We start from the raw sequence: 21,971 nt of genomic DNA, 5'->3' as shown, positions 1-21,971 counted from the left end.
ATTAGCCTGTAAGTGCTAGAGCTAAAGGGCCAAGCAGTGCTTAAAAGAATACAGTGTCTGTGTAATTATTTTGGGGCATAAGCTAGCCGAGCAGGCGGCCGGGGTGCTGGGAATGCAGCCCCGCTGCCCTTATTACTACAGAACATCTTGTCCTCAAGTCTTCAGTCTTGCCCCAAAGACTGTCCCAGACCGAGTAAACATCAGTTCTAGCTGCACTATAAGATGGCTGATAGATGCTTGTGTGGGTGGGTCCTGAGTCCAGGGCTTTCCCCATGCTCAGTGCCAGCCAACTGTGGTGGTTTGAAAAGAAAACGCCCCCCATAAGAAGTGGCATTATTAGACGGTGTAGCTTTGTTGGCATAGATATGGCTTTGTCGAAGGAAGTGTGTCACTGTGGGGGCGGGCTTTGAGGTCTCCTATGCTCAAACTACACCCAGTGACACAGTTCACTTCCTGTTGCCTGTGGGTCAAGATATTGAACCCTCAGCTCCTTCTCCAGTACCATGTCTGCATGCACACTGCCATGTTTCAGTCATGGTGATAGTGGACTAAACCTCTGAAACTGTGAGCGAGACCCTGATGTGGGATACCCCTCTGTAGGTTAGGAATGTTTTATTACCATTGGTTAATAAAGAAGCTGCTTTGGCCTATGGAAGGGCAGAATATGGGAAGGCAGGAAAACTAAACTGAATGCAGGGAGAAAGAAGGCACGGACAGGCAGATGCCATGTAGCTGCTAAAGGAGAAAGATGCCATAACCTTACTGGTAAGCCACAGCCTTGTGGTGATACATAGATAAATAGAAATGGGTTGAGATGTAAGAGCTAGCTAGGAATATGCCTAAGCTATTGGACAAACGATGTTGTAATTAATATAGTTTCTGTGTGATTATTCTGGTTTGGGCAGCCAGGAAGCTAAAGTCAGTTTCTGTTAATAAGCCCCCAGTGAAATGCTTTCCTCTATTAAGAGCTGCCATGGTCATGGTGTTTCTTCACAGCAATAGAAACCCTAACTAGGACACTAGTTGATAATGTACCCCTAGTCAGCTTTGTCATTATGGCCTGAATTATTGGACAAACTACAGGGAAACATCTGTGTTATGTGATACATCAATGAATATGATGGAAAAATACCACGTGGGATGAGATGGCTCCGTATTTAGGAGCATGTACTGCTCTTCAGAGGACTAGAGTTCCATTCATAGCACCCACCTCAGGCAGCTCAGGAAGCAAACACAAACTTCACCTGCTCACGCGTGCATGTGTGCCTACATATACACTTAAAATACATTTTCTTAAGTATTAAAACAAAGACAACCTGCTATAGCTTTAACTTTGCTCTTTGTTCCGGTTCCTGGGAGTTTGACTGATAGGGGAGCAGGAAACAGAACAGTGCCAGAGGCGCTCAGGGAGGAAGCACACAGTTTATTCATGGAGTTGAATACAGTGATGAAGGAGGGTGGTGTGTGCTGCCTGCAATGGGCGCAGAGCAGGCTGGGAAAGGACAGCTCAGTGACGGGGGCCTGCAGGCCAAGCTCCCCTCTGCACCTGGCACCAGGTGCTCAGGCACTGGCACACACCATCTCCACAGGGAACACAGCACAGCTTCTCAAGAACGTCTTGCGAACACCTGCATTCATATCACCAACAAGGGGAGGGAGGGAGGGAAGGAAGAGTGACTAGGCTTTCTTTTATCAAAGCAATCCCATTAACCAAGTTACAAGAGATTCGATGCAGGGTCTTTGGCATCTCATGGAAACCCCTACATTTACCACCAGACATATCTGTACAGAGAACCCCCCCCAAAAAAAATCAATTCTGTGGACAACTATCTCCTCTTCCATAGGGAAAATATTTTCATACATAATCATAACCTTTCTGAACATCCATGCATACAGGCTTGTCTCTTTCTTTCATCCAGGGGAAGTGATTCATGGGACCGTCACTCTTGGAAGAGACACAGAAAAGCATTTTATTAAGATAACTGCCACTCAATTGCATTATGCTTCTGGGACAAAAAGTTGGCTTTGTTGAACTTTGTTGTGCACACTTCCACTGCTTAGAGAGCTTCAGCGTGAGCAGCCACTGTCCTTCTTTGTGAGTTTGCCACAACACTGAACACACACACAAGTGAAAGCAATCCAAGGTCTGTCTGTCTCCCTCTCCCTCGGCTCCAAGGGGAGAAAATGGAAACTGTGGTCTTGAAGATGCTGAAGCCTTGCTCATTCTGTTCCAGTAGAGGCGGTGTTCCTTCCCTGTACGTGGCCCCTGGAAGACATGTCACCACAAATCCAAAGCTCTGACTATCTTTTTCTGGATAGAAAGTTCTTCAAAGGGGGCATGAAAGAGTGAAATTGAAGCATACAAAGCCTTGGTTTGTCTAAAGAAGAAAAAAACGTAACTCAAAATTGAGGAGGGCACAAAAAGTACAGATTAAGCAGTTACGAGAAATCTTTTCTGAGCAGGGTTCTTGGAACACACAGCCTGGAGCCATGCGCCATGCCAGCGTCCTGCAGCATGCCCTGGGATGCCACTCTAGGTTTGCTTGAGATTTCTTTCGTTCTTAACAAAGACTCAAAAGAGGTTAATTTGAATTCTTTTAAACTTGCAAAAGCAGATATTTTTGACGGCATCATTGGTGAAGCTATTTTTAGAAAATGATGTTTGGTTCAAAGCAAAGAAGTCCTGCTTTAGAAACACCACCAGCTGATCCTCTCCGTGCTGGAGGCGAGTGACCGAGCGACTGTAGACAGAAATGGAAGCCACAGAGGTGGGGCTGTGCCTCGGGAGAGAAGGCTCAGGCTGGAGGCAACAGAGTTGGGACTTGGGGAGAGCAGAGGACAGGACAGATAGAAAACTATCCCCCCCTTTTTGCACCTTAGAACCCACTAACTGCAGTTTTTCTCTTTGGGTTTCAGAGAACAGGCAGTTCATGTTTAGTTGGTAAAGGAGTCATATTAAAAATATTTCATCACAAACTCCACACAGGTATGAAAATGCAGAGCTAGCTGTTTTCAAAGGCTTTTTGTCTCTCTAGTAAGCTGCACGGGAAGACGACTTGAGGGTCTGGCCTCTCCTGGAGAAGTTCTGGGGGAAGCACTGAGACTACCACATGGCCAAGGAAGCCACTTCTGCACCATGCAATCTGTACACACGTCAGGTACAAGTAGGTCAGATGCTAAAAAATACAGCCCTTAATATACGCACCACGTCTGCCATACATAGATTCTCCCCCAAGTGAACAAGCCGCTTTGATTTCTAGGAACTGGAATTTTCCTGTGTTCAGCAGGGTGGGGTAAAATGAAGACCACCCATCTCCCGTGTTGTGGTTTGGGCATGCCAAGGCCAGTCATGTGGATAGCACAGATATGGCACCACAGCCCCAACCATGGGTCTGGCGGTTAAAACCGGATCATCCTCCGCGTATCTTTCTGGCTGGAACCTGCAAGGGAATGGACTGAGACCCTGGTGTGACCTTTCCATCACTCCTTTCCCGGGGCAGTCGGGGTTCCTATTGGTGTTTTCTAGAAATACATTTTTTACATGATACAATTTAAATTAACTAGTATGCTGATATGGAATACCAATCCCCCCCCCCCCCAGTTAGATGGGGGACCGAGTTCAAATGGTCACATAAAAGCAGGATTTTGTTACTGCAGGAATTTAAGAGTTTCATTTTTCAGTTATCATTGCAATCCTAGCAGGTCCTCTAACTTACTCAAAGTTCTCCGTATAAAGAGGAGTGTCCCTGCCCTCCTCCCCCTTCAGCTGCATTTTCATATGTCAAGACATCCACATGAACTATGGAGAGCAGGTGCAGAACGTTAGCAATTGCGCCTGCTCATGTCCCTGTCTCCCCAACGAACAGTGACATAGTAACTGGTACAAAGCATGGTGGGCCATTTGTAACCTCCGTACTGGATACACAAAGTCTCCCGCCAGGCCACCCTTGCTCACTGTGGCACCCACTCTCCATCCTGCCCATTGCCAGGGCAACATGAGAACCAGGAGACACCAGCCTCATGCCAACGCAGTCAGTGCTGGGCAGGGCAGCAGGAGCAAAACAATGAAAACATGCACGGGGAACCCCATTTGCAGTCTGCCTCCCAACCAAGGGGAGCTGGACCTATCTACGCCGGCCATGCGGTGTGGCGCTCTTGATAACTGTGCTAATGGGTGTGAGAGGAGCTCTCATACTTAACCCCCTTGCAGGAGTAAGGCAGGACAACCCAAAGAAGCAGGTCACAAGTCACGGACTGCAGCACGGGCTCCGAATCTATGCTGCTTGCTCCTCACTGCTGGTGTCAGCAAACAGCCAGTCACTCTAATCCTGGAAGGAGTTTCTGGGTTTTGTGCTCAACTGTGATCTGAGAGGGAATTAAAATGCTTCCCCTTGGCTTTCTCTCAGAGCTTAAACTCCCAAAAAGAGCCCCAGAGCAGAAGAATCAATGTGACCATTAGATAGAATCTGTGGACCTGGAGAGATTGTTCACAATCCAGCTCAAACCAGTGCTTATCATGTGGCCTTGTTCATACATTGCAATGAAAGAACTAGGCTCCAGTTTTCACTGAGAGTTGTGGAGTATGCAGGTTCTCCAGTGAGACAGATGCTCTGAGCCCTAAACCACCCTGGCCTCACTTCTGTGGTCTGCAGTCTGAACCCAGCGAGAGTCTCCACGGCTCACCACATATGCTGGTCTCAAGCCTCATTCTTCATCTGGGTCACATGCTCTCATGCAAAGGCCCCATCAAAGCCGCAGCACAGCGTGGCACACTGAATGTGGTGCATTCAAGCGGAGGTTACAAAGCACAGACAGACTCACAGAACATCCCTGGGTGAGTAACACACAGGTGTGAACACAGGCAAGCATGTCAGTGTGTCAGGGCAAACTAGACCGCATGAACTCTGTCTGAAGCCGTCAACTTCAGAGCTGCAGAGATCTGAAGGAGTAAAGCTTGTCTTCTCTTGGTCTATGCCCTTGACACACAAAACCAGTATGGGCTTGACCTGACCCTTCAGATGCCAGACAGACAGGAGGGGACACTGCGGGGGAGAACTTGGGACGGAGGCAGGGCACAGATTTTCCTTCTCTAAGAGAGACATGACGCATGGGCAACAACCACCCAGCAGCAGCTGAACCAATCTGGAAACTCGTTTTGCCTTACTTTCTTTCTTTGCAAAGGTGAACACACCAGCTCAGTTTATAGGGAGAGAGGACTGAGCACATCGTCAGGCAGAAAAACGTTCAATGGGGGGGGGGGGGGAGGGGGCTTCCTTAATTTCCTTTTCCTTTCTCATTTTTTTCCCCTAGCAGTTAGCCTACTGGATTCCAGCACACAGGAAGAGAAAAGAAGCATATTCAAATCATTTTTTCTGGTACTCAGCCATGAACTCAGAGCTGCCCAGGTCCCTGAGGGAGTTCCATTTCCCCCGGGGCCCAGGAAGAGCAGAGGAAGGCTGCCAAGGAAAGGCCAGGTTGTTGCTACCACATCGACGCTGGGCTCTGGACTCCTCCTCAGCCACAGTGCTACATAATAAATAGACTCATACTTCAGGGCTCCCAGCCATTCCTTCCCGTGTGGCTTCCTAAGGGCACTTGCTGACTCTCACAGGTACAGGCAGCGCTAAGTTACACATCAATTAAAGGGGGAATAAAAAGGAGAAAGAAGCCCCTGTTGTGGACGTAGTCACGTGAAAAGGTCACGTGTGGAGATCACTGCTGAGTTTGGGAACAGAGAAGTTTCTAACCCATGGCTGTTCCAAGTGTTACTGTTGCTTGGCCGGGGATGTGACCCATGGGTGCTGAGATCAGACTTTTCCTCAGTGTTGCTGTTGGGTAGCGAATAAATTCTCGGATCGATGATTCTGGGCCTTAATACAACGTTCTAGGCACCACCACCACTGAGAGTCCTTTTCTCGATTGTCATTTATCCGGGGGATTTAGAAGAGCTTAGCTTTCTTCTTCATGTCGTTGCGTCTCCAAAGAGGTAACTTGTCAAATTCCTGTATGGACATCCCAAAGATTTCCCAAAATACTTCTGGGGCTAAGTGGCGCTGGGGAGAGAAAAGCAAGAAGGTGTTAGTAGTCCTAATGGTCACACAATGACCTTGAGGTGTGTTTCCCCAGTTTATGAATACAGCCAGCCTTCCATAGTTGCGGCTTCAGCACCCCCAGTTTCATCAACGTTAGATCAAAAGTGAAGTGTCTCTTCCGGAACTGCGTCTGACCTAAGCATGTGCAGACGGTGTCCCTGGTCATTCTGCCCTAAACCACACAGTGCTGCAACTACAGACATGTCACGTAGGTTGTACCCAAAGGTATGCGACATCTAGAGATGATTTAAAGCATGCAGGAGGGTGTGTGAAGTCAACATCTAAACACATATCACTTTCTGTAAGACTCAGGGCAAGTACTTGCTGACTTTGTTATCTGCTGGGGGAGGGTGTCCTGGAATGGATTCCCTGCAGAAACCGAGAGACACTGATGCTGTTGTGAAGAGGCATCAGGCTGGGGAGAGAGGCGGCTTCCTCTCTCTGGTGCTTGTTTCTCAGACATGGCCAGTCCCAGTATCCTCTCTACCAGAGGAAGCAGCTGGTAGACTCCCACCAGCACTGCAACACTTTGGTGCTGGGCTAGCAGCTGGGCATGGGAAGGGGATTTGTGACACTGGAAGCAGCAGCTGTCACTTCAGGTCCTTGGCATGTTGAGGAGATACAGAGAATAAAGGACAATAGGAACAGCCAAAAACAAAAGGGACCTCCAGGGTGGCCCCTAGGAGAGCCCAGTGCTTCCCACTGCCCATTAACAGGAGAGAAGGATGCTTATCTTTCATGGGCCATACCTCCTGTGAAGTCCCATTTTAACACAGGCTAGAATCGTCAGGGCTAGCCTGACCTCATCCACAAAAACACTCCTTTGTGTTAGGGAATGAACTTGATTCTTCCTGAGACGGCAGACAAAATAGTTACTTAACTAAAAAAATCATTCAGACAGAGCTGAGTGGCGGGTCATGGCTGTGCACGCCTTTAATCCCAGCACTAGGGAGGCAGAGGCATGTGAATCTCTGTGAGTTCAAACCCAGCCTGGTCTATAGAGCTAGTTCCAAGACAGCTAGGACTACACAAAGAAGCTCTGTCTTGAAAAAGAAGAAAAAATAATAATTCAGATGGATAGGTACAAAGAAGGGGTAGACTTGGGCCTGGGAATACATTTTAGTAGGGATTGAGATGATCGAGCTGAAATCTAGCCCTAATTACACCAACATTGGATTTCCAAAAGAATACGATGAAGCCGTGCTGTGTCTCTGCAGTCATTCTAAAGCTTACCAGGCATTTTTACACACTGACTAGCTGCAGACTTGGATGTGTGCGTGTGCACTTGACCACTGGCCCCTCTGAAGCCAGCGAATGCCTGCACTGATGCTGACTGGGTATGGAAGCGTCCTTCTATGTTCTCTCTTTACTGTCCACACTTCCACCTTAGGCTCCTAAGGAAGTGCTGAGCACTGGATAGGAGCAATGGCTGGATGGCTATAAACTCCCATCCTGCGGTGGTATTTTCTTGGAGAGTCTCAAGATTTTAGGTTGCTCTTTGTGCCACCTACAATGTGAAACTGGTGGGTTTTTTTGTTGTTGTTGTTCCCATTACTTTAGGTTTCCCCTGGAAATACACATTTAGATGTGTTTAGAGGTACCCTGGTGTGTGTGTGTGTTGGTGATATACAGAGTTGTTTTGCTTACCTCCAGCCGGGTTCTATCCACATCTCTTAGGATTTTGTTGCGCCCCCTGTTGGTCACCATGAGCATTTCATATGGAAATATCTGAAGGAAAAACACCTTGTCTAGAACACTAGGATCCATTTAATTCACAAGCACAACCCAAAGTCCAGCACACGCAGCTAGGGATACCAACAAGAGTGGGTATGAAGACCCTCTAGTGAGGGCACAGGGACAGATTCTTGTACGTTGCCATCTCTCAACCAGTGATGCACGCTGCGCTGTGCCTTGGGAACAGTCTTCTGAGTGGGAGAATTGTTAACTGACTATGAATGAGTCGGGAAGGTCAACGTTAGTGGAGATCTGGTGTGGTAGGCACATGTGCTGCCTCTTACATGATACTGTTAGATTATAGCTAACTGTGAAGGGCTCAGCGCTCTTAGCTGTGACAGACTTGTGAATTCATACAGCCAAGCAGGCCCCAAAACAGTGTTCTGGAAGCTGACACACTGAATAAGCCACATCTAATGGATCAAGGAGACCAAGTCTTTGGACACCCCTTTTGTTTTGTTTATGACAGGGTCTCACTATGTGGCCCTAGTTTGCTTAGAACTCACTATGTAGACCACGCTGGCCTCAAATTAAGAGATTCAGGCCCCTCCTTTTGATCTCTGAGACTAAAGGTATGTTCCATCACGTCTGGCATACCTCGAGGCACAGAATGTTCTGGAGATAGAATGAACAGACAAGTCAGTTTGTCCATGGCTAATCAGATGTAGTATGCAAGATGTTTGCTAGTAACCCTAAGAAACTTCTGGCAAACTGGGACATATTGATCACAAAATCTGGAGCAGGCTTCTGACATTCCACTCAGCATTGGACAGGCCTCAAGATGCATGTGGCAAGGGTCAAGGTAGCACCTAGGGAAAAGGTTCTGGTACCTCACTGTGAGCAGAGTACTGTGGGCAGTAAAGGTTTAAATCTGCTGAGTGAGTCTGGTCCAAACAGGAATAACAGGACACTTAGGACAAGCTTGTTTGAATGTGCCAACCTGGGGCCAGGAGGCTCTTACACTCTGAACACAGCAAACAGATAGGAAGCCACAAGAGGAAAGGAACAGTCACACTTGCCTTTGGTTCCAACATGTTAGGCATGGACACTCCTCGATCCATCCGCATGGCTGGCATGTGGCCATCTGGGAGGGTCTGCAACAGACGTGCATGTTCAGTGGTGAGCAGAAAATCTCAGCGGAAGCCCAGGCAGGGCTGTGAGTGCTCCCTGACTTTCCTGTCGAGTCTCAGATCCTCCCATCCTGTAATGTTCACTACCATGTATTTCTCAAAGTGAGAGCCTTACAGAGTAAGACTGATAATATGTAATCAAGTTGGAGAAAAATCATGGATTAATGACTATGGATTATTTCCCCACGTAGGCTGCCCAGGTGGAGGGATATACGCATAAAAACTGTCGGTTCTATTACTATTATTTTCCTTCTGTGTCCATCTCTCTCTGTAGCCCAGCTGGCCCTGAATTCTAGAACCTTCAGCCTCTGATGTACCGAGAATAAAAGATACACCACCAGACCCTTTTACCTTTCTCTTTCTTTATCTTAGGTTGGATTTATTCTCCCTTCTCAAGCTTCCTTCCAGTCTTACAAGATGAAAAGCAAGGCCTTGGGAGCAAACTGTTCTTTCCCAGTGGCTAAGAGTCCTACTTCATTTAATTTGGGGACAACCAAGGAAAGGCAGCCCCTAAGCACTGAAAGACCATAACTAAAAGTGTGCACCCGTGCCAGTGAAGCCACTCACTTCTACCCTGGACAGGGCTCGCGCCAGTCAGAGAAGAGAGTCCTCTCACACCTGGCACAGCTCAAGCCCTACCCAAAAAGTCTGCAGTGACAACATGACCTGTCTACCAGACATGCCTGCTCCTTCCAGCTATGGAGTAATGGTTAGACAATCAACCACCATAATCATCCTTCCAGCGGAAACCATTCCCCTGAAGTAGCAGCACAGACTAGAGAATGAATGTTCTGTCTGATGTGGCCAACTCAAGGCAAACAAAGCCATCCATACCTGGTAGTCTGAAAAAGGAAAAAGAAAATCATTAGGGAGAGACCAGGAGAAAACAGAATCACCAATAGTAACATTGTATTTCTACAGAAAACCACAGAATCACCAATAGTAACATTGTATTTCTACAGAAAACCACAGAATCACCAATAGTAACAATGTATTTCTACAGAAAACCACAGAATCACCAATAGTAACATTGTATTTCTACAGTAACTTCGTTACTTCCCAAACATTCCCAAACTCATAGAATCACCAACAGTAACATTGTATTTCTGCGGTAACTTCTGAAACATTTCCAAAACCCACAGAATCGCAAGAGTAACCCTGTATTTCTATTGTAACTTGTGAAACATTCCAAAATGAACCATGCTCCTTCCTCAGTCCTAATCAGTCCACACACTGAACCACTGGTTTCCCTGAAGCCAGGAAATGCCTGCTTCAACTTCAGGCATCAATCAAACACCCTTCCTCCCTATTGTCGCCACATGCCCTTTGAGGGCGGTGGCTGCACCTCATGTAGGGTTAAACCTCCTTCACTGGAGTACTCAGCATGCAGAAGGACAACGTGGTTTCCCATGCTTGTATTTATCGAGAGCTGTGGCCCTCAACTTTCCCAACACTGTGACTCTTTAATGCAGTTCCTCATGTTGTGGTGACCCCCACCCATACAATTATTTTCATTGCTACTTCAGAACTGCAATTTTGCTACTGTTATGAATGGTACTGCACATATCTGTGTTTCCCAACGGTATTAGGTGACCCCTGTGAAAGTTTCATTCGACACCAAAGGAGTTGCAACCCACTGATCAGTGTTGAGAAACACTGATCTAGAAACACTCTTGACGTTTTTGTGCTTGCTAGTAACTCAGAGAAGAGAGCTGTGGCCCTACTGTGGGATACACAGAGCATAAACATAGGCAGAGAGGTGATTACAGAGCCTCTCCTGAGCCAGGCTCACAAGAAGTGACAGTGTTAGGGTTCGCCTCCCTTTGGAGCCTTACCTCGAACTCCGCCACTGACATCTCCGTAGCTGTTGTACTGAGCAAAGTCTGTGGAAACCGGCTGCAATGAGGAAAACATTATCATTGGAAAAGCTCCTGTGGTTATTTTAGATTTGGAAATAGGAGAACAGATTTATAAGATTCTAAGGCTTCCCAGGCTAAAATCCTGGGTGGTCACTATTTATCTAATTTATTCTTCGAATTATGAAATCGCAGTGTTTTACAAGCATCTATGGTGATGTCCAGCAGACAAGTATTTCTTCTTTATAGATAGAAATATTTTTCTAAAGGTGCCTTTAATCTCAGCACTCAGGAGGCAGATGCAGGTGGATCTCTGTGAGTTCAAAACCAGCCTTATCACCATAGTAAGTTCCAGGACAGTCAGGACTACATAGAGAGACCCTGCCCCATCCCCACAATGTATTTCTAGGAATTACATCTAGTAACTACATAACTGTAATTATTCTAGGCTTGGTAAGGGAAGGTGGTTGCCACCATCTCTCTTTATAGAGATTATGAACTGAGTACTTTTTGCCTTATTATAAGAAAAAGTGTCTGCTATTGCTTAATTAGTCTCTTACAGTTACATCGGCCATCAAAATTAATTCTTTCTCCTTGAAAAAGAAGCATTTTCCTTTGCTTATTATACCTCAAAGTGATTCACCAAGAAGCTAGGCAGGTGGCAGTGTGCTCTGTGTCCCAGCAGCAAGAACAAGGGATTCCTCAGAGTGTAAAGGTACCTGCCCATGCCTAAGGACCCAAGTTCAGTGTGGGGGACTCACACGGTGGAGGGAGAGGACTGGTTCCCACAAGTTGACCTCTGATTTCCATACATGCTCCATTGAGTATGCGGCACACGCACATAAATGAACATACTGACATGCATAGACCATAATAAAAATGTAACAGAAAGCAAAAAGACCACACAAGCACACAAAGGAGTCAGATTATTCTGATGATCCGCCAGTACAAACTGTGAGAAGGAGACACACAGACACCATTAACTGAAGGAAGTCTTACCCGGTGAAGGCCATTCTTGCCATAACCAGGGAGAGACGAAGTTTTTGACGATGGAGCATGTGCAGCTGGATGAGGAAAAAAACAAAAGACTTTGCTAGTGTTTCATTCAGTGAGATTGCCAGTGATCTCGCACAACTAAAGACTTGGGAAAGAGAATCCAAATGACATTGGGTTGTGGTCTTACAACAAACTGCCTTCTCGGGGAGCATGTAGGAGATGCGTGATCATCTCTAGGAGAGGCAGGAGGAGGAAGGACACACAGCCCAGTTGGAGCTGAAGCTAGCAGGACCCCTATGGTTCTCTACCACAAACAGGATATAAGTGCACCTTCTTACTTTGAGCCCTCAATCCTAAGAACACCATTATTTCGGCATTATAGGAGAAAAAAAGATAGGTGCTAAGGAAGTCTGCAGAGCAAGGACTTGAGCCGAGGGATGTGTGGGTGCTTATGCTCCAGGTGTGGTGGGAGTTGGCATCAGTAACCTGCCCCAGAAACCAATGGTGTAAGATATCAAGATGGTCCAGCCAATCACATCGGGGCCCCTGGGAGGAGACCTGGCTACAGAATCTCATCTGTGAAGGTGCAGGAGTCTGAGAGGCAGCTTGGTTATGGAGGGAGCAGATCAGTTCAATACCCCTGCATCTCTGAACAGGACAGTCTTTTTGAAATTGTTTATTGACCTATGTAGTTGTAGCATCACATACTCACACAGACCAGCATCCCACACTCAGGAGTTAGAAGATCACACAAGCTGGTCCTGTCCCCTGGGTAACAAGCAGGCAGCTCAGCCCACCCTTAAGGCACAGAAGGCGGGGTCCGCTGCTCACCTGAGTGCAGGGGAGAGTCATAGCGACTGGCCAGCAGGGCCGCTCTTTCCCTGTTCTCCTTCTCCATCTCTTCCTTCAGTATCAACTGCCCCAGGCCTGAGTTGAGCTGTCCACAGAGAGAAAAAAGGAAAGGAAACACGATGCACTTGCTGCCACCAACCATTCCTTTCCTGCTCGAAGCCTGCGCTTCCTTAGGAGGTGGATCAGGTTCTAGCTTTTCCAGTGGGGAACCTTCTCATCCCCAGCCAGGCTCCATGTTCAAAGATCACCTCCCTTCTTTTGCCCTCCCCCAAAGGCCTCAGCTTGTGTGCACATTTGATGATTTTTGATATAGGAGGGAGAGATTATGGATTGGGATCCTTAAACAAGAAATTCCATTGCTTGCTTTAAAAAAAATTTAAAAAAAAAGAAATATATGCTCACATATACTTTAGAAAGTCTGGAAGGAAGCAAACTGTGCCCCCCCCCCAGGAGCCCCCAGCTTGTACATCCTGATTCACACCCATCTCTCACTGTTTACACACTTTACACAAGCCAGTGCGGCTCTTGGGACTCTCTCCTGTGCACTCAGTGCCATGTGCACGTCTCACAGCTTTGGAGGACACCATTCTAAGGGCTCCATTAGCCCCTAATGGGTCAGAGTTTAGAATTCATTAGCCCTCTGAGGTACCAGAGGTCCTAGCAAAAAGCAAGAATGCATAAAAGGAGAGGGGGAAGAGGGGACTCTTGGTGGCAGACCAATTAGTACCTATTTTACCATCCCAGATACATATTCTGTCCTGAGGAAAGGCTTGGGCCAATATATGCCATCCCAAGGAAATGGCTCTAGCAAGGCCTGCTTGCCCCTGGGTGCATCCATCTTGGCCCGCAGGAGCCCTCCACACCCCCATCCTTTAATACCAGCATACCTACCCCACAGTCTTACGCTCCCTGCCTTCTGTCACCCCCTAACCCTCCAGCCTCACTGTCACCACCTCGGGTCACCAGAGGCCTGCAAACCCCTGAGGTCTGGGAGCACCGCTTACTTCCTTGGTGGAGTGCTTGCACCAGGTACTTATTGAAAACAAGCAAACCCCAGGCCTCTTGGAATGGACCTGAGGCCAGCTGCGAGGACAAACCTTCATCAACTGCTCCTCTTGAAGCTGCCGGCGTCTCAGGAGTTCCTCCTCATCTTCCTCTCTGCCGCTAGATCTGCGTCGCATGTCAGTTCCTAGTTCCACAGTAAAGACAACTTCTCACATCTGCCCCACGACAGAGGGATCTTAGCGGTCCAGCCCATCTGGCTGTCTCTCAGGCTGGTAAGGTGGCAGGGCAGCAGGCTTTTCACACAGCAAAGGGCACAATACCACAGGGGAAGATGCCCACCACCAATCAGCGCCATGGGCTGGCTTTTCAGGGCCCATCCACATGTCTGCCAACTAGACCTGGGCTTGCTGGGGCTACTGAGTCTCAAGGCATCAGCTGCAGGCCAGAGTTCATTATACTAAGTGGAGAGGTAGGTACCTCCAGCTATTACTGGTAAGCTTTAACTAGCAAGGAATCCAAACATCCACATATCTGCAAATGGCTGAGACAGTTGCTATCTTGTGGCAAGTTCTTAATGCTTGTAGTTCCTTCTTCTCCTGGTTTGAGACTTTTTAAAAAAATAAACTTCTACTTTTTCTTCTGCCCTTAGTAAATCCATTAAGAAACACATTTGCTGTGCTTCTTTTAAAGGGTGGGTCTACAGTTTTCCCTTCCTCACACAGTAAAAATCAGTCACAAGAGAATTTGCCAATAATAGGTAAACAGAAGCAGGGTTAGTACAGCTCAGAGCAACTTTGGAGATTACAGCAGCTGGCATATCACTTCTAGGCCTCCAGGAGGTGTCTGTCTGAGCGACTGGAAGGCTAAGGTCAGTGTTGTTTTTTTTTTTCTAAATCATTTAGATTAACCTGGCTGGAGAACTAGGAACTTTGCCTAGTCTAATAAAATTTACTAATAGTTGTACTTTTTGTTATTTTGATGAAGGGGGAAAGCATTTCCCTCACTTCAGGATTCTAGGCAACTCTAGAGGATTTAGTGATGACAACGTCAACAATGACTTCCCTTCTCTCTGAGCAATGCGGTTGGGTAGAAACCTAAGAGCCCCAAAACTTCCTGAAGGGCAGAGATTGACAGCTGCTTCCTTCTTAGACTTAAAAAAGCCAATGTGGATTTTCTCTTTAGTTTATACTAATAAAAATCAATAGACCAAAGTTTGTAAGAATTAGAAACATCTCATCAACCTAATTATAGAATATTTGTGGATAATGAGAATAGATTTCTCTTCAACTATTTCTATAACTATTAATTACTTTAAAATAAAGTTCTATTGCCTATATAAGTTATTCTTTTTTTTTGAAAAAAACCAACACAACCTGAACAGGAAGATTAAGAATTTTTGAAACATTGAAGGCCTTTCAGGTTGTCTACAGAAATGAGGGTAGTTGTACCCTGTAAGACTGACCTAATTTTCGGTCTCAGCTGCTGGGCTTGGTAACCCACTCACTAATGACAAAACAGTGAAGATACAGACACGACTGGGAAGCAGAAAGCAAAGAACGACATGGTTCCAATGTGGCACTGGAGCGCAGGATCATGGAATGGCAGACGGAAACACACACAAGCTATGCTGCGGAATGCCTACTACAGTAGCAGTGGAGCGGGCAGAGGTCTGCAGGGTTAAGGCTGCCTGTTAGCAGTGAGGAAGACAATCCAGATACAGTCTAAAACAAACTTAACTGGGCAAGGATATGGTCTAGTGGACGCCCACAATTTTACCCACTCTGCTCTCCAGAATAATGCCCCTGGGTCAGCTTACACAACAGACAACTGAGTCAAGCCAGTCCGTCCACGCCATGAGTTTTAGAACAGTTCTGGGTCTCTGTGCGTTTTGTGTACAGCCAGGCCATGGGAGGCAGTTTGGTAACCTCCAAGCATTTTGTGTGCATACTGGTGTTAGGTTCATTTTTTTCACTATTCTGCCCCCCGATCTATGCACTTTCTGAAACGTCTTTGTGACATTTCTTTGCATGTTTTTAAGCAATTCATTTTACACTCTCCTAGGAAATCGTCGGTTTGACTTAGCTGCATGGGTTGCATACCTATGGCGGCAAGCGAGGGGGGACCGGGCCAGTGGTCCGTCTCAATCTTTGGTATCTCGTTGGGATCTGGTGCCTGGGCTGCTGGGAACTTGGAAAACTTGATGATATCTTCTGAAGCCTTGCTCTGGGCTGCCAAGGCAGCTGCATCTAGGTGGGAACCAGGGATGCTTAGCTCTGGGTCTGTAAGGGACGCTGGTACCACCCCAGACATGACTTAGCTATGGGTCTGTAAGGGACGCTGGTACCACCCCAGACATTGACTTTCCATTCATCACAGAACCTTTCAAGGCTAAAACTCTCAGCACTTCGGCCATCATAGTTCTGTCCACTCTCTAACTTTTACATATTCTTGGGACTAGAAATTTTGATAATTAGAAATTTGAAATTAAAGAGCTAAGTAGAAAGCAGGAGAAGTTACATTTGGCTGTGATGTCTATGGCTAGGGAAAGGCTGGCTTTGTCTTTGGGGGCCAGAAGCCACAGATATGATAATCTAGTTCATTAACCCTTTATGCATTCTATATGGGTCTTTGAATCTTAGAAGAAACTGAAATGGAGAAATCCACTTCTGGCCTTGTAGGACGTCGGTGTGATTTATGGTCCCACCGAGACTCACTGTTGTTCGGGGTCTGTTCAAACAAGTGAGCCGGTCAGCTTGAAAACAAGAGTGACCCCGGCAAGCAACCTTAGTTCCCAGGGTTATCCTTAGTGGAGGACTCACTGACTGCGAGCCCCAAATCCAAGCTCAGAATCGAAGCAAAACAAACCAGATTAAGCAGTCAGTCCCTAATTCCAGCAGACTTGGGAAACCGGCTTGGCATTTTAAAACATATTTATAAGGCTGAAGTTAAATTACTTTTCTTTGGGGCTCCCATATTTTTAAATCCAGAAACAATTTTTTGAATATTCCAATTCTTCTAGTAACTTTCTGGCTCAGAGTGTTAGCACAAGACTGGACTTCTAAGTAAAAAGGAAGAAAGGTGACTTTTTTTTCTGGCAAATGTTCCAGGGCACAGGTATCAGTTTGGGACAGGACACCTATCTCTGAAGCATGGAGCAGAGTTCTGCGAGCGAGCCTTGGAAAGTGGTTCTCTTGCTGTGCTATGTTAACCACTCCCAACAGGCTGAAAAGGAGGACTTCTGCCAAATGGTTATCACAGAAGGAACCAGAGCCATTCCTTCCACACAAAGCCTAACACCATCCACCTCCCTGGCTCTAGTCTGCTGGCTGTTTAGGGAGCTAGGGGCCAGAGACTCTAACATTTACAGACATCTCGAAGCCACTACATCTAACTCTGGGTGTTTTATTGTTAATGGGGAAACAGAAGAATGACTTTCAACAGTACTTACTCATTAGGATTGGTGTGTCAGGAGTTAACATTCACATGTTAATGAGTGTGTGGGAAGACATTAAACCATAAAAACAAAAACAAAAAAACAATGTTAATAAACTTAAAATGCAAGCACAGGATGTAAAACCTCGAAATAAAAAAGAAAAGGAAAACCAAACAAAACACACATTTCCCCTCCCTACAATGCTGGCCTGGAAGTTTTTTCTCACTTCTTTTCAGCTGAGATCTGGATTCTTCCTCATTCCTGACTAGACTCTGAGAACAGCCCTCAAATCTCCAAACACAATTAATGTGTAATTTTCAGAATTCATTGGAAAGCCAGTTTGGGCTATCTATCTAAGCCAGAGATTTATGGCAGATAAATCCAGAAAGGCCTGAGAATGGTGGGAGAAAAAATGAAACTCGCAGAAAATACTGTGATTTCTTGGGTTTAAAAGACCTATCTCCCCAGAAAGTGAAAATACCGTAATAAATCCACCCTGGTGTGAGTCCTCGCTTCTAGGCATGTAAGAGACACACTTATCTAAATTACTGGTGCTTATGGACGAGGACATGGAAACACAGAGGGTATATGCCCATGAACCATACAGCCGTCTCTGCAGTGCGGGATGGGCCCTTTGCTTGCCTCAGGCTAGCTGTTCTGTCTACAATGGGGTTCGTTTTACTGGCTTTAATTATTTGAACTAGTTGCGAGCTCAAATTTATTTAAAAGTTGGTTAAATTATTCAGCAGTGTAGAAAAGGTCATAGACAATTTGTTGTTGCGCGACCACAATTCCCCCTTCTATGGACAGGGTGATACACAGTTTGACGGGGCCCGAAATGGACAGAAGCTTCCCACCTAAGCTAAATTCTCTGTACCAGGCACGCGGATTTCAAGTCAGTATTCGTATCCTGTCGGATTACAAGAGCATGTAAAATATGTAGTGTGCCCCAGTTTGACCACCCTAACCGCTTTGAGAAAGAGAGAACGGAGGAGCCCAGCTGAGCCCGCTACTTCAGAGCTGAGGAGAGCGCGTTAAGTTACCATGCTGTTTGTAGATGGGAGGCTTTCGGTAAATGTTGATCCCTTGATCTGTGGAAATGAAAAGCAAAGATGTGTGATTATGGGAACCAGCTCGGAGATGGAGAAAAAGAAAACAAAACAACAAGCCAACCAAAGGGTGGACCAAAATAACCCAGACGGCTGACCTTCGTATTACAAAGACTGAGCACACTGGAAGAAAAGACAACAGAAATGAGCCGAGTCTACACACGAGTGATGTGGGCGCCTTTGTAACCCATCACAGCACGCACAGAGGGCTCGCTCATGAGCCATTTATTTCACACGCAGACGTCACTGGAAGTGGGATCGAGACGGGAAGCAATGCACGCAGTGGAGACGGAAGACAGACGTAACCAGTTTGGGGACAAGCAATCCCCAAATCGCTACTGTCAAGAAATTGAGCAGCCAGGAGTTACTACCGGTGGCTCAATTTATGATTTCAGCTAATGACAGGCACAATGGGAAGCGATGTGGGCAGCAACACTTGGATGATCAACAAAGTCCTAATCCAGACAAGCCAAATTTGTGTTGAGAGGCGAGAGAGGAAAAGGAAAAGCAGCACAAAACGCTATCCACATGTCTGAAGAGACTCGGTCTGGTTATGCCACAATTTCACTTCAACTAAAAATGTTCAGATATTTCCAAAGTCCCCTCTGTTCCCCCATTGTCTAAGGTACTGTACGTTGGTGGGGAATTCTTCATATTAAAGAAAAAAAAACTTCGAATGTATATAATAGTTTTCAAGATTAATGAAAAATAAATTTTAAAGAAAGTTCTAGGTCTGGAGAGATGGCTCAGAGGTTAAGAGCACTGGTTGCTCTTTGAGAGGTCCTGAGTTCAATTCCCAGCAACCACATGGTGGTTCACAACCATCTATAATGGGATCTGATGCCCTCTTCTGTCATGAAGGCATACATGCAGGCGGAATACTGAATACTTAATAAATAAATAAATAAATAAATAAATAAATAAATAAATAAAAGAAAGTTCTAGCTAAATGTTTCCAATCTTACTGTACCTTCCTGATTTGCTGGGTAATTTCAGACTTTAAAGAAAAGAAATGAACAGAAATTCCAGGTAGGCACAGTTATAGGAACCTAGTCTAGGGTAATTTATGAAACTTCTGATGGCCGCAGAAGGCTGGTCACTCTTATGGACTGAGCTGACCTGACTGTCAGGAGAGTGACAGGCTCTGGGTTTCCAGTTTTTGATTTGTTTTGCCTTGTTTTTCGAGACAGGGTTTCTCTGTATAGCCCTGGCTGTCCTGAAACTCACTCTGTCGGTCAGTCTGGCCTCCACCTCCCAAGTGCTAGGCTCAAGGCATGGGCCACTGTGCCTGGCTGGTTTTCCCATTTCTGATGGTGAGTTATATTTGAGCTGTGGTGGTTAGCACCGTGACTACCAGGGCAAAGCTTGCAGTGCCAAGCCTAAATTGCAAGATATTGTGGCAGGCTGTGCAGCCGATCTGCTCACTGCTCACTACAGAAACACCGCCTAGCTGATCCCGTGTTACAACTCTGAAGGAGGTGACGCTGTGGTTCAGTCTTTAGGAGGAGAAGCTAGTGAGACGGCTCTTAGGTTAATTTGTTAATGCCAGCGAACCACAATTTGAGGGGAGGGAAACCCAACCCTTCTTGTTGGTCTTCACCCTCTCTGCCTCCCACTCCCTTCACAATCTCTGTAAGGACACGCGAGGGCTGGGTGAGTGGCTCAGAGGGCAAGCACTCATATGGCACGTACAAGGCCCCAGGTTTAGTCCCCTGAAAAAAAGAAACTGTTTTTAATAGAAAACTTGGGCTTTCAATTTTAGGCCCACCAATTTTGAATCGGATCATTCAGAAGGCCAGATCCTGCAATTTAGTGTTTGCTGATGGTGTATATCTTGATGAAGGAACATGAGAGATGGAGACAAACGAGATTACACAGCTACATTCTACACCGTGACAGGACACCGAGACACGTGTGTCAGCTCCTACCTGGAACATGGAAATGTTTAGGGGCCTGAGCGTAAGTTGGAGTTAGAGGGCGACCGTCGGGCCTGTAAGGGAGAGGGGAGCTCCGGCCGCTGGACGGCTCATTGCCTCCAATGAGAAGAATGGAAAAAACAGAATGAGAGGGGGAGAGCGATAAGGGAAACCGAGCAAGCGTATCAAAATTCACCACAACAGGCTGGAGGCGGGGCAGTGTCAGAACGGCAAAACAAAAGAAATAAACTCAGTTTGTCAACTTGGCCCTCAAAAGTGGCCTCAGGTTTAGTTTTCCAAGAGGGAGATTGGAGCTCAGGTAGGACCAGGTTCAAAGCAGCCAGCAGTCAGGGATGCAGCAGCATTCAATGCATGCAGCGGAGGCCGTGAGCTCGGCAAATCGATGAGGTGGGGAGTGTGTGGGAGGAAGGGCCAGGGCCGGACATCAGATGCTTAAGTCCCAAGCATGTGGGTGGGTGGGACGTGCAGGCCCCAGCTCCTTCCAGGCACAATGGCAGAGGCTGGCCACTAGAGTGTGTTTCTCTTAACTTGAGGCTAAGGCTGGGCGCCTCACTGGTCACCCGGTCCTTCCCCTCACAGTGTAAAATGCTTTCATTACAGCATATGTTTCTGTTTGCCTTGCTCTGAATCGACAGATTTCAGATAGAGTTAGGCCCTTCTGTCAGATACCCTGGGAATATTCGTGTTCTCTTCCAAGATGAGGCTCCTCCTGACTAGGACTTCGATCCCTAACATTCTAATTGAACCCTGTGGCTCGTGCAAACCCAGGAAGGAGATAGCTTCTGCCTCGGCTTCTCGGGTCTCCCTACCATGGTACCGCTACACTGTGCACCTGCTCACTCAGGGGACTGATGTACAAGCTCAGGAAGGAGGCGCAGGCTCCTTCAGTTCTTTAGGAAGTTCCTTGGAGCACAGCGTCAGAGAGAAGGGCCCCAGGGGAGCTAGAAGGCAACCAGCTAGAGACCTAGGCCAACACAAACTAGGGTGTGCTGAGGCTACAGCACTGAAGACTGGCCATAGCGAAGACACGACTCACGGGGTGTGCCCATAGTGGAGACACGACCCACAGTTGTGGAGGGCTGGAGCTTAACTGCAGATCCGCAAGTGCAGACAGACACACACGCGCGCACACACACACACACACACACTCCTTTTCTATCCATAGTGCAGGAAAGTGTATATGCAAAATCAGAAAGAAACGAGCTACTGGCCTAATCTGTCCTCCTGCCCGCATGTGAGCAAACATTATGTCCTAGAACACCGAGGACCGCCTATGGAAGTATAACTGTGAATGACTTTCACAGTTGTTCCTAGAGGCCTTCATTCAAGTCAGAAATCTCTTATAGAACATGATTTTCAATTTTTTAGACCACTTTGTAGACTGTTGTTTCATTCAATTGGAGTACAAATACTTTAATTTAATTTTTTTTTTGTTTAGAATTTGGGATTAAGTTTGGGGCCTTTGCACATTCTAGCCAAGTGTTCTAACCACTGAGGTAATTATTTCAAGCAGGTTATATAGACTGTTAGGAAACAGTTTTGGCCACGACTTCTTCAAGTCAAAGCATCCAAAATCTAACCAGCAAAATATGAAAGAAGTCAACTACCAGGGCTTTGAGATGCATCTTCATATAGACATTTTTAGATCACCCTAAAGAGGAGTGAAGTAAAATTTGGCAATCTTGCTCTCTTAAAGAGCACCAGCTACTTCAGGTCTGACCAAGCAGAGAAGGGCAAGAGAGGGCTCGTGTTTAGAAATAAAGTACTATGTCAATGTACAGCTGAACTAGAACGGACTCTCCTCCGTTCTCACCAATGCTCAGCTCA

At 46.5% G+C, this 21,971-nt stretch overlaps 1 protein-coding gene across 15 annotated transcripts in view; it reads right to left on the bottom strand.

Moving 5' to 3' along the window:
• Positions 1–1,408: 1,408 nt before the first annotated feature.
• Ablim1 (actin binding LIM protein 1) overlaps positions 1,409–21,971 on the bottom strand; it is a 299,047-nt gene continuing 278,484 nt past the window's right edge. For 7 of the 15 annotated variants that reach the window (XM_041661018.1, XM_041661017.1, XM_041661021.1 and 4 more), the window contains 11 exons: positions 20,136–20,240; positions 18,142–18,189; positions 15,765–15,905; positions 13,758–13,849; positions 12,640–12,745; positions 11,812–11,876; positions 10,792–10,852; positions 9,791–9,798; positions 8,846–8,920; positions 7,740–7,820; positions 1,409–6,053 (listed from right to left, as the gene is read on the bottom strand). In XM_041661018.1, coding sequence (XP_041516952.1) covers positions 5,940–6,053; positions 7,740–7,820; positions 8,846–8,920; positions 9,791–9,798; positions 10,792–10,852; positions 11,812–11,876; positions 12,640–12,745; positions 13,758–13,849; positions 15,765–15,905; positions 18,142–18,189; positions 20,136–20,240 — 896 coding nt within the window. In that variant the 3' untranslated portion in view covers positions 1,409–5,939. The remainder of the gene's footprint in view (positions 6,054–7,739; positions 7,821–8,845; positions 8,921–9,790; positions 9,799–10,791; positions 10,853–11,811; positions 11,877–12,639; positions 12,746–13,757; positions 13,850–15,764; positions 15,906–18,141; positions 18,190–20,135; positions 20,241–21,971) is intronic. The other 8 variants (XM_041661022.1, XM_041661026.1, XM_041661025.1 and 5 more) reach the window with 3 other exon arrangements.

Source organism: Microtus oregoni, unplaced genomic scaffold (assembly GCF_018167655.1).
Source record: "Microtus oregoni isolate MIOR12 unplaced genomic scaffold, Mior012 000012F_ref0000307, whole genome shotgun sequence".
Lineage (NCBI taxonomy): Eukaryota > Metazoa > Chordata > Mammalia > Rodentia > Cricetidae > Microtus > Microtus oregoni.
This window is presented reverse-complemented; position numbering and strand designations above follow the sequence as displayed.